Below are 12,198 nucleotides of genomic sequence, written 5' to 3'. Positions count from 1 at the left end.
CCCCCAGCTGTGTGTCCATGGGTGACATGACCAGAGGACAAGCTTGTCTGAGATGCTCATTTTTGTTCTTCCACTAAACCATAGCAGCAGCAGTTCTGGGTATTTTCCATCTCAGTAATTGTGACCAAGGTGTCCCCAGTGTCACAGTGAGAACGTGCTAAGACCTATTCACAGGCAGCAAGGCACAGTGGGGTTCAGTGTCTGGCTTTTCCTCTGCCACAGGCTTCTGCCTGAAGTTAGCAGCAATAGGAAAGAGCAAGAAAAAATGAGATGTTAATGAGATGTGTTGTGTTTGAAACAAGGTTGTGACTTAATATATGCATGCTTTAATTCTGTACCTAACTCCTAACCACTACTGGATGTTGCCTTGTGCTGGAGGTGTTCCTGCAGTCCCACATCACTTTGGTTTAGGGCAATGCTTCATGCATCCTGCTTGCAGCTCTCGGCGGGGCTAACCACACATTGCTCAATGACCCAAGCAGGTCAAGCTTTGCTCACCACGGGCCTTAACATGCTGCCCCCGTGTACCACAGGCCACCACCACGGTGTTCGTCACCATCCTGGACGAGAATGACAATGCTCCAGTGTTCCAGCAGCAGCTGTATGAGGTGACGTTGGATGAGGGCCCCGCCACTCTCAATGCCACACTTGTCACCGTGCAGGCCCTGGACCGGGACGAAGGGCCCAACGGCACGGTCACATATGCTATCACTGAAGGCAACATCTTGGGCACTTTCCACATCAACAGCACTACGGTCAGTCAGGATGTTAGGGTGCTGTCCACAGCTCAGCCGTACCGTCCTCCTGTATCCCTCACTCCCAGCTGCTGTCCCCTTGCCTTGCAGGGACAGATCCGCACTCTGAAGGAGCTGGACTACGAGATCAGCCACGGGCGCTATACCTTGGTGGTCACTGCCACTGACCAGTGCCCCATTGCCTCGCGCCGGCTGACGTCAACCACCACGGTAGGATTGCGACACTATAGTGTCTTTGGGGTCCAGGAGTTCTCCTCCATAGCATAAATGCTAAATGCCTGGAAAACTCCACATTCACATCCTGACAGCTAAATGCCTGAAACAATGGTACCTGGTGGGAAGGCAGGGCCAATCAAGCAGTGCACCTGAGTGACCAGAAGCGGTGGAGTCAGGATCCACCCCTTCCCAGACCTCATTTAAGGGTTGGCAGTGGAGGTGAGGGCATCTCTTGCTGGAGATCCCTGCCTACCTGAGGCCTTCCAAAGGTAAGCAGCTCTTTTCCTTCATTTCTGTGTCTGCTGCATTTGGGCTTGTTCTCCTTTGCTGTAGCCAAAGACTTTGCCACCCTGCTATTATCGTGGTACTTTCCATCTGACTGTAGCATTATATCCTCTCACGAGTGGTTTCACATCTCCTTCCTAGTGCTCACCAGACACTTTTCCCAGTTGGCCCAGTTGCTGTTTCATCATGGGGTTGCAAAACAGAGTGCTCAAGGTTGGGCTCAGCCACCATTATTCATCTGCTTTCCAAATTCCTGTTTCATTCCATGTAGGGAGGTTACTGAGAACATCTCATCCCTTTTTCTTGCAATGTCCCAAACTTTGCGTTCTGCTCCAAGATCAGTCAGGCTCTGCTCAGGGAAGGGAGGGTGGGCTAGCAGTTCCAAAGCACATGTTTTGCACAAATTGAACACACTGATTACTTCTGTGGATGAAATCAAAATGTGATTTTGACTTTTGTATGGTGTTGTCCATGTCCAAAGTGATTTTGGAGCCTGCTGGACAGGACAGGGGAGGCAGCAGCTCTTGGCATGCTGCAGGCAAAGGCAGAGCTTTCCCTTGACCACAGTGAGACATGAATCTGGAAGTTCTGTCAGCAACAAGAACCAGGGCTAGACAGGAGAGGAAACATCCTCCGCATGCCGCCCACATAGCTCTGCCAGTACATTTTGAAAGCAGAGCTTTTAGGAGAAGATTTAGTGATTATTTAGGATCACAAGTGATGGGAAATCCATCTCCCTGATAAGGCATGCCAGTATTTGTTTTCTCTGCTGCTAGGAAACGGAGCAGGCACTCAGATATAGTCTTTAAGGATTAGATTTAGCCAGCACCAAATGTCCATCTGACAAACCTTATGACCCTCAATCCAGGAGATCAAAAAGCATCTCCTGTTTAGCATCTTCTTCATAGCCATCCATAAAACCCATATGGCCAGCTAGAAGAGTTAGAGGAGCCTTTTCTAGTGCTCCATACGCTCAGCCTTTCACCAGCCACCAGAGACTCTCTCCTCAGACAGGCATTCTTTGCCATGCAAGTGCCCAGAAGGGCTTAATTCTCTCTGTGATATAGTGAAATACGGATATATAAACAAGTTTTGTGGAGGGTGACTCAGTTAAAAGGCCAAATGCCTGAAAGCACGATGGCTGTGCTCATACCACGCTCTACTGTGTCCCGAAACTGTTGATGCTTTTTTGAGACTGTAGGATCGCTGATGTCCAGCCAGCTAAATGTGTCATGGAAAGGGATGGTAAGCCAACTGCGTTGGTGTTGTTTTGTGTTTGAATAAGCATGCAATCTGCAAATTTTTTCTCATTTGCTCATCATGAGAGGTGAAGCCCTTGATTGTCCTGGAGGAAAAGTAGTGAGCAAGCCTTTCAGAGCACCAGAGAACAGCTGGCTGCAGAAAATAACTCTCTGTAAACTCATTTCTTTTGTGGACAAGCATGTTTCGCTCATGTTTTCAATCCAATTTGGGATTGTCAGGATGTGAATGTGGAGTTTTCCACCAGTAGCCCCATCCACCAATGGGCACAGGGCCAGTCCCCTCTCCCAGCCCTCTCACGCTCTTCCCTCTCCTGCAGGTGCTGGTGAATCTCAATGACATCAATGACAACTGTCCCACCTTCCCGCGGCCCTACGAGGGCCCCTTCGATGTGACAGAGGGACAGCCTGGCCCCCGCATCTGGACCTTCCTAGCCCACGATGGGGACTCGGGGCCCGGTGGACAGGTGGAGTACAGCATCATCGCCGGGGATCCTCTGGGTGAGTAGGGACGTGGGGTGCTAGCTCCTAAACTTCGTGCTAGAGGCAGTGGTACGGTCCCATCCCTCTTGCCCTGCTCTACAGGGGAACACGGGATTCAGCCCACGCTTATGGAAAAGATGGGCTCGCCTTCCTTTTTTGCTTTATTTTGTGGTTTTTTGAAGCAGAGTCTTGCCACCAGGCAGGGAGGGGGGGTGGGTGGAGGAGTTGCGGAGTGCAGGCGGAAGCCTTTCAGAAAAGCCATCCTCCCAGCTGGCTGCTTCTGCAAATTCTGCCTTTCGACACCAGGAAATCCTGTTTTGAGCAACAGGAAATTTAACCTGTTAGTGGCCAAGGATGGGGGCCTGGTCTTGTGCAAGCCCAGCTTGGGGGAGAGGGGATGGAGGGAGGAATCTGCTGAACGACAGATGCAACAAAATAAATAGCACAGAAAGAAAAACAGAGAAATGTAAGCATACAGCAGCATTGCAGGATGCATTGAGGTCTGAATGTCCCTGTAACTCATGGCAAAGCTGCAGCCCCAGAGCAGATGGCAGAGCAGCTGCGAGTGTCTCCGGCTGTGTGGCAGCTGAGGGGATGTAGCTACAGCTGTCACCACCCCCTCCACACCCCCCAGAGTAGCTGGTGATAGCAGCCAAGGCTTTCTGGAAGGCAGAGCCCAGTCCCATCTACCAGCTGATCCTGGCTGCAAAACATCTCCAGAACAACTGAGAAGTGGCTCCTTGGCTTTTTGGGTTCATCCATGCCATGCAGGCCCCCTACCCAGTCACAAACAGGTGCTTGGAGGGCTTTTGGCATCTTCAGAAAGGACTGTCATTCAGTCCCCCTACCCAGCTCCTCCTCTCCTGGTGAGGATGTTGGGCCCTGGGGTAGACCCTGCTACCCTGTTCCCTGGCAGTGGGGCTGTCCCCAAGCCCACAAAGCACATCCCTCCCTGTGCCCAGAGCCAACTTCAGAACCAGGATGCGTGTTCCCTGTCCCCTTGGGTGGCACGGTGCAAGCCATGGCCCTGCCATCTCTGGCAGGGGAGTTTGTGATCTCCCCAGTGGAGGGGGAGCTGCGGGTGCGGAAGGATGCTGAGCTGGATCGTGAGAACATCCCCTTCTACAACCTCACTATCTCCGCCCGGGACCGGGGTGTGCCCCCACTCAGCTCCACGGTGAGTTCACAGGGACCCACAGTGACCAGCAGGCCACCATCTTGTGTCCCCAACTCCTTCCTGCAGGAAGGAGATGGGAGGAATAGACATAAGTGCTCTATTAGAGCCTGTACCTCTTCTCTGCCTCTGCAGATGCTGGTGGGTGTGCGTGTGTTGGACATCAATGACAATGATCCCGTGCTCCTCAACCTGCCAATGAACATCACCCTCAGTGAGCACGCCCCGGTCTCCAGCTTCGTCACACGCATCCTTGCCCGGGACGCAGACCAGGGCCCGAATGCCCTCCTTACCTTCGACATAACTGCTGGCAACAAAGAGAGCACCTTCTACATCAACAGCACCGTACGCCCCATTGAGGGGTTGGGCACCAGGGGTTGTAGGGTGGGCACAGCTCCCTCCTTTGCTCCCATGGGCTGTCTTGCACCCTGGGAAGGGTGTAGGGCTCCCCAGAGCTAAGGAAGGTGAAGATCTATGGGTCACAGGCGCACTGGACACCAAAGTGGGGCTGTATAGAGATATGGGGCTCTAGTGGCTGGTGGGTCCCCAAGGACTTCATGGCACCTGCTCTGGACTATGCATCCATAGGATGCCTTCTCCAGCAGGTGAAGCCCACCTCATATCCCTTGTACCTATTTCCTCCTTTTTTCTCGGTAGACCGGCATCATCTACGTAAACCGCCCCTTGGACAGGGAGCGGGTGGCAGAGTACAGGCTGACCATCACAGTGAAGGACAACCCTGAGAACATCCGCAATGCCAGGCGGGTAATTACAGACACTGCCAGGCCTCCAGCAGTGCAGGAGGCAGGGCGAGGGAGAAGGGGCTCCTGCCATGACCAGCAAACAGGGAGCATTTCCAACAGTGTTCTCATCCTTTGAAAGCATCTGGGGGTCACAAGGAGGGGGGGCTGCATTACCCCACCAACAGAGAATGAGGCCAGTAGGTCTTAGAGCAAATCTTGACATTTTGTGTTGACTCCACACAACAGCAGTAGACATCACGAATAGAGGGCCAGATTTGGGCTGGGGAGCTGAACAACCACAGTGACATCTGTCTGGATGTCCCAAACACCACCCTTTGAGGGTGTGGGCTAAGAAGGAATCCCCGGCTCTGGGAGGGGTATCCCTGTAGACTCTCCTGGGTAATGTGGGGAACATGGCATCATGGTTGCACAGGGCTCCAGTTCTGGGGAACACAATTCTGTAGGAGAAGTGGGTAGTGATCTTGTTGAAAGAACCGTGCGGTCATCACCCTCTTGTCCCCATTTTCCTTCACAAACCTTTAGGATTTTGACCTGCTGGTCATTTCCATAGCGGATGAAAACGACAACCACCCTCTCTTCACCCAGAGCTCCTACCAGGCCGAGGTGATGGAGAACTCACCCCCGGGTAGGTCTGTCCTCACTCCTTGGGGGGCCGGGCAAGGGGAAGTTCCTCCTGACCACCATGGAGGAGGCACCACAGGCTGTGCTCCAATGGTGCCACCACGCAGGGTGAGGCCACAGGTCAGTGGGAAGGGGATGCTGAGTGTGAGGGGAGGTCAGCCTGCAGGAGACCACGGCTTTTGTCTATGCAGCAAGTGGAAACCCTTTCTGGCACAGGCAAGATGCAAGTTTGCAGTGAATCAGCCCTGTTTAGGAACTGCTCAACAGCAGAGAGCAACATCGTGGTCCAAATTCAGCCCCGTGGGCAGCCAATGGGTCTTATAGGAGACAGGGTGCCACCTCTCCATCACTAGCACCTGGAGCTGTCTTGCTTCGTGGGATGGAAATGAAACAGTCCAGCCTGTCCAGATGGACAGTTTTCAGACCAAGTGCTAAGAATGTTCCTCTTATTTTTATCTTTTTCTTCCTTTCTGCCTTTTAAATCACTCCCTGCACCAAGACATGTCTCTCACCTAGCTGCTAGCTGCTCCCAGGCAAAGGGTTTGGACACCCCCAGGAGCCCCCATCCCACAGCACATAGAAGCTGATCTGATGGATGTGTCTGTCTGTTTGCTTTTAGCAGGATATCCCGCTGCCATGTCTGGGCCCCACATGCCGGTCTGCAGGGCTGCAGCAGCCACCCCCTCACGCCCCGCAAGGCCTCGCTCTGTCACCTCCTCCATTCATTCATTGCTGTCTCTCATGCATCACCAGGGTGGGAAGAGGGTGGGGGACTCTGTGAGACCTGCCACCCTTTCTAACCTTTGTTGTCCCATCCAGGGACTCCAGTCACCATGCTCAATGGACCCATCCTAGCTTTGGACGGTGACCAGGGCAGTAATGCTATGGTGACCTACCAGCTCTTGGCAACATCCCTGGACCTCTTCATTATCAACAATAGGACAGGTGAGGTGATGTGACAGATCCCTGTCCCCAGCCCAGGGCCACCAGGAAGAAGTGGGCTCTGTCACCAGACTTTTCTGCTCCTCCAGGTGTTGTTTCAGTGAAGCCTGGTGGTGTGATAGACCGTGAAGCTTTGCCGGACCCACTGCTGGACTTCACGCTGGTGGCCCTTGACAGTGGGGGGCTGAACAGCACCGCTAGCCTCACAGTGAACGTCCTGGATGACAATGACAACCACCCTGTCTTCCAGCCAGTGTCCATCACAGCTCGGCTGAGGGAAAACAGCCCCCCAGGTGAGGGTGGACAGCAGGGACATAAGGGTGATCCAAAGGACTATGCGGAGCCAGCAACTGACTATAGAGCTTGACTGAGTTGGGACTGAAGGGGCAGTTTGGGAGCTGGGGCTGCCCACAGTGCTTGGTGGCATTTTCCTTGGGAATGAGGCTGATTCCTGCTGTCCTCCATCCCTTACCTTAGCGGGCTGCATTTCCCCTTTCTAGGCTTTTCCGTCCTCCAGGTGACAGCCACAGATGCAGACAGTGGCCTCAACAAGCAACTGGATTACAGGATCGAGGGCGGAGGCCAGGACAGGTTCCTGATTGATGCCACCACAGGGGTGATCCGTGTGGCCAACCTCAGCATTGACCGGGAGGAGCGGGATGCCTATCGGCTGACAGTGGTGGCCGTGGACCAGGGCACACCAGCTCTCTCAGGCACTGCCACCATCAGCATCCTCATTGATGATGTCAATGACTGCCGGCCCGAATTCATCAACCCCATCCAGACGGTCAGCGTGCCTGAGTCGGCCACCCCTGGAACCGTGGTGGCTGAGGTGACCGCCATTGATCGGGACCTCCATCCACGCCTGGAGTACTACCTGCTGGAGATTGTGGCTCGTGATGACACAGATGCATTGGTGTCCAACCAGCAGGAAGCATTCACGGTGGATTTTAGGACAGGTAGGAGAGCGGGAAGGGTGGTGCGGGCAGCATGGATCCCCCTTCTCTCTTCTTCTTCTCTGCCTGGAGGTAGGTGTCCAAGGCGTAGGGCGATGATGCTCAACTCCTGCCTCCCTGCTCTGCTATTCCAGCTTATCTAACCCTTTTCTTTCCTTTTTCCAGCTCTTGGCTCACCAGGTTTGTCTCTGTGTCCACACCTGTTTCTCCCTCCATGCCATCCTTCCATCTCACCCATCATCATTGCAGGTGGCCAGGCAGGCAGGTGGTGGCTGCTCAGCCTTTGCAGACCGGATGCGGGCACCCTCACAGAAATGGGCTGGGATGCAGGGAATGGAGTAAGTGGTGCCAGACTCAAGGGCAGGAGTGCCAGGAGCCTTCCTCGAGGAGCATTTTGGGAGCATGGAGCTGATATGGGAAAGAAAAAATCACTTGAAGGAAAGGAGATGGGGAAAGACTATTAAAAGTGCCTTGATGTTGCATGAAGGTGGATGACAATCATGCAGTGATGCAGCAGAAGTTGCTCCCAAATCCCTCTTGTCTGCACAATCTTTGGTAGAGGAGAGGGAGACCCAGCTATCTGGGCCGAGTGGAGCAGTCAGGAAGGCAGGAGATGGACGATACAGAGAGTGAAGTCATCTCCTCACATAGTTATCAAGTGCTTTCCCTGCTCAGCCATTGGAGAGGTAAACGTGTGAACACACAGGAGGAAGCAACAGTTGACTGGTGCCCATCAGTCTGCCTAGGGTCCTCAACAAAGTACAGGTACAGCCTCTAACCCAAACCTCTTGGGATTTCCAGGAGCTGTGAAGATCAAAACCCCCCTCAACCGGGAACTTGTGGCCACCTACGAGGTCACCATATCCGTCCATGACAATGCCAGTGAAGTCATTGACCGCTCAGTCAGCGTGCCCAATGGTAAGCATGATCCCTTGCCATGGGGGTAACTAGGTGGCACAGGGGCACATGTTGCCTTTCCTAGGCACTAGTATGACCTCATGGCCCTTGGCCACCGTCCCAGGACCAGCCATACAGCTGGGCTTAGGGCTGAAGTAAGTCCCACAGCCAACTAGGGTCACAGCTGAAGATAGCCATTTCTCTTGATGATCCAGTTCAGTTTAGTTGGCTTTCCTGGAGTTTCATGTTCTTTAGGACCATTCCATCCTTCTTTCCCTTCTCTTTCTCACTTCTCCTTTTCTCTCTCTTCTTTCCCCCATTTTGTCCCCAGCCAAACTGACAGTTAACGTCTTGGATGTCAATGACAACACGCCACGCTTCCGTCCATTCGGGGTCACCTATTTCACCGAGCGGATCCTGGAGGGAGCCACACAAGGCACCACACTCATCTCCATCTCAGCAGTGGACCCAGACAAAGGGGCCAATGGGCAGATCACCTATGAGCTGCTGGACCTGTCCCCAGAAGGCTATGCCTGCCTCGAAGATCAGTCGGCAGGTTGGTGGTCTGGGAAGGTGTGCATCCCACAACCCTGTGAAAAAAGCAGGGAAGAGGTGGAGTCTCTGAAGCCCCTTGACACAGCCCAACCCTAAAAGAAACAAGCTGTAGTAATTCTATGAGAAATTTGGCTAGGATTTGGCAACTGAGGATAAATCTAACCAAGTAGATAGGGAGCTCCGTAGAAGTGCTGTCTGATTTCTGGCTCACTATGGTAGCTAGCCCATAGAAAGGTTTCTTTAATCAATTTCTCTCCTGACTCATAGCAGAAGAGATTCCTTTATTCCATCATCGCTACCGAGCCATGTTCTATGTGCAGAAAAGGCTGTCAGGAGGGGACCTGGGGGCAGGTTTCTCATTTCAGGGTCTGCCATCCTCTAGGGAAGGTCGTGGCCAACAGGACAGTGGACTACGAGGAGGTGCAGTGGCTGAACTTCACTGTCCGAGCTTCCGACAACGGCTCTCCCCGCAGATCCGCCGAGATCCCTGTGTACCTCCAGATAGTGGACGTCAATGACAACAACCCCATCTTCAGCCAGCCGTCCTACCAGGTGAGCTGGGTCCAAATCTGTGCAGAGCTGGGAAGCGGTGTATTCACCTGAGTATTGCCTTGGTGGATTAGTTAGTCATTAACAGTCTTTTCTTACAAAAATGGCAAACAATGCAGCAACAAGCCCTCCCTGCTCCTTTTGCTTGCAGAAAGCTGTCTTTGAGGACGTGCCACTGGGTACAGTCATCCTGAGGGTCAAGGCCACGGATGCAGATTCTGGGCGCTTTGCTCTCATCCAGTACAGCCTACAGGATGGAGAGGGCAAGTTTGGGATAAATCCCGACACGGTAAGGAGCCACTTAAAACTAGAACAGAGGGGAAAAAGAGCAGGCAGGTTGAGATGATCCCATCCCATGGCCCCAAGGTCAACCTTGCTCCTGCACCTCACTGTCTGCCCCTTGTCGAGTACCATCTCTGCCAGATAAGACACTCCTGAAGGTCTCTGTGTGCTGCAGGGTGACATCTATATCCTGTCAGCCCTGGACCGGGAGAAGAAGGACCACTACACACTGACAGCTGTGGCCAGGGACAACCCTGGGGACATCTCGAGTAACCGTCGGGAGAACTCTGTGCAGGTAGGTCACCACCAGCTCTAGGGAGGAATGAGCCTGAAGGAAGAGCAGAGGATCCCAGGACATGGGGCTGAGGGATTAACAGTGCAGGGGGACTTTGCACTACGGGCACCAAGCATCCATGGGAGTGGATGGGGCAGGAGGGGCAGGGGAGGTGGATGCTATTGTCTGCAAGTGCTCCATCCGGTCACGGAGTGAATGGGTGCCCTGGCTGTGTTTGTCTCCATTGCTGGGGACAGAAATTAGGCCAGTAGAGCGAGACAAATAACAGGAAGGGCACTGTGCTCCGGTAGCAGTCATGGCAGGGGTCTCCATCCTCATGTGACCCAGTGGGCTGGGCTTTGTCGAAGGTGCTGATCACCGTCCTGGACATCAATGACTTCAGACCGCAGTTTAGCAAGAGCCAGTTCAGCACCAGCGTCTACGAGAATGAGCCAGCGGGTACATCAGTGATCACCATGACCGCAACAGACCTGGATGAGGGGGACAACGGTGTGGTGACCTATAGCATTGAGGGTCCCGGAGCAGGTAGGTGCCACAGGAGGCTGGCTTCTCGCTGTGGATGGGGGACATACAGGGTTATGGTGAGGAGCTGTAGGGGCCAATAAGGGTTAAGGTTTTGCAGGTGGATAGAGACGGTGCCTGAAATCCAGTAATCCCTGAGCAGCACTGAAACACAGCAGGGTGGCCTGGGGATGGGACCTTTGATTTGCTGCGCAGGTATGAGAATTCAGCAGCAGCCAGGTGGCACCCTAGGCTCAGACAGACAGCTCTGCTCCATCACCCTGTCATAGGGATTTTCCTCTAGCAAGGGGTGCTTTATCTAGTGGACAGATTTCTAAAGTATACCACTCACTGTTTATTTAGTGTCAAGTGTCCTGAACCTGAGGTGTGTTTTGCTTGTCCCCAGAGGCCTTCAAAATCAATAAAGACTCTGGGCTTATCACATCCCGGCGGCGCTTGCAGTCCTATGAGAGATTCAACCTGACTGTGGTGGCCACAGACAAAGGTCGTCCCCCACTCTGGGGGACCACGATGCTTCACATCGAGGTCATTGACATCAACGACAACCGCCCTGTCTTCGTCCGCCCACCCAACGGCACCATTCTACACATCAAGGAGGTACATCTGGGGCTTGAGGGGTGGAAGATAGGCAGAGAGAGGTGGCACACCATGGCACACAGTCTTGCTGGTGGCCAAAAACACTCTCCATGCCCACCAGTGATTATAGAAGACCTTGGCTTAACACACAGCAAGAAGTTGGGTTGGCACTTGCTTTTGGTGAAGTCTGGAAGGGTTTCCTGGGATGAGGAGGTCATCTCTGGATATTAGACCAGCCTCTGAGCAGAATTGGTCCCCAGAGGGACTCTTGGGGAACAGAAACCATGGCAGTGTACAAAATAGGGAAATAGCCAGTCACTGCATGCTGAACATGCTATAAACATGGGCCAAAAGGCTGACATTTAAGATGTTTCTTCTTTCTGAGAAGCCAGGTTTGGCTCCAACCAGTACTCAGAATTGCAGCAATTCCGTAAAAAATCAGAATTCCTCATTTCCCCTTTGAAGCTGTCAGCGTGGGCTGCACAGCTCCAGCACTGGAGTCAGGAGCAGCTGGGATGGTGACCCCTAGGATACATGAGCAGTGCATTGCAGGCGGTGCCATGGGTGTGGCCAACCCCAGGCTGTGTTTTGGACAGCATGAGCCAGTACGGTGGGGTTTAGAGGGGCTGATGGAGCAGGGGGTTGGCTTGCAGTTTGGGGGCTGAGGTCCTGTCCATGTGCTAACAGGAGATCCCTCTGCGCTCCAACGTCTACGAGGTCTATGCCACAGACAAGGATGAGGGCCTCAATGGGGCAGTACTGTACAGCCTCCTGAAAACCGGGGCGGGGAACAAGGACTGGGAGTATTTCAGCATCGATGCTGTCAGTGGGCTGATCCAGACGGCCATGCGGTTGGACCGGGAGAAGCAAGCGGTGTACAATGTGAGTGAGGTGATAACACACGCGGACTGGTCCATAGGACGGGCTGGTAGGGTGCAGGCCATGACCAGGGATGGTCACATCTGCCCCTGTAGTGAAAATTTCCCACCACCACCTTAGCAGGAATCAGATGGTTATCAAATGATATCAGAGGATGCAAGAGGGATGTGGTATAGACAAGGGGTGGC

General features: G+C 53.4%; 1 protein-coding gene across 1 annotated transcript in view; it reads left to right on the top strand.

The window, feature by feature from the left end:
• Positions 1 to 12,198, top strand: part of CDH23 (cadherin related 23) — a 123,234-nt gene that overhangs the window by 104,976 nt on the left and 6,060 nt on the right. Inside the window, exons 37-54 of the mRNA XM_085230199.1 lie at positions 534 to 755; positions 846 to 965; positions 2,836 to 3,016; positions 4,042 to 4,175; positions 4,308 to 4,517; positions 4,830 to 4,937; positions 5,459 to 5,561; positions 6,377 to 6,502; positions 6,589 to 6,792; positions 7,000 to 7,458; positions 8,257 to 8,373; positions 8,684 to 8,908; positions 9,290 to 9,459; positions 9,608 to 9,745; positions 9,914 to 10,033; positions 10,381 to 10,558; positions 10,941 to 11,152; positions 11,819 to 12,013. Of these exons, the coding sequence (XP_085086325.1) occupies positions 534 to 755; positions 846 to 965; positions 2,836 to 3,016; positions 4,042 to 4,175; positions 4,308 to 4,517; positions 4,830 to 4,937; positions 5,459 to 5,561; positions 6,377 to 6,502; positions 6,589 to 6,792; positions 7,000 to 7,458; positions 8,257 to 8,373; positions 8,684 to 8,908; positions 9,290 to 9,459; positions 9,608 to 9,745; positions 9,914 to 10,033; positions 10,381 to 10,558; positions 10,941 to 11,152; positions 11,819 to 12,013 (3,222 nt within the window). The remainder of the gene's footprint in view (positions 1 to 533; positions 756 to 845; positions 966 to 2,835; positions 3,017 to 4,041; positions 4,176 to 4,307; positions 4,518 to 4,829; positions 4,938 to 5,458; positions 5,562 to 6,376; positions 6,503 to 6,588; positions 6,793 to 6,999; positions 7,459 to 8,256; positions 8,374 to 8,683; positions 8,909 to 9,289; positions 9,460 to 9,607; positions 9,746 to 9,913; positions 10,034 to 10,380; positions 10,559 to 10,940; positions 11,153 to 11,818; positions 12,014 to 12,198) is intronic.

Source organism: Meleagris gallopavo, chromosome 8 (assembly GCF_905368555.1).
Source record: "Meleagris gallopavo chromosome 8, MGAL_WU_HG_1.1, whole genome shotgun sequence".
NCBI classification, from domain to species: domain Eukaryota; kingdom Metazoa; phylum Chordata; class Aves; order Galliformes; family Phasianidae; genus Meleagris; species Meleagris gallopavo.
Note: the sequence above shows the minus strand (reverse complement) of the source record. Positions and strands in the feature narration are given on the sequence as shown.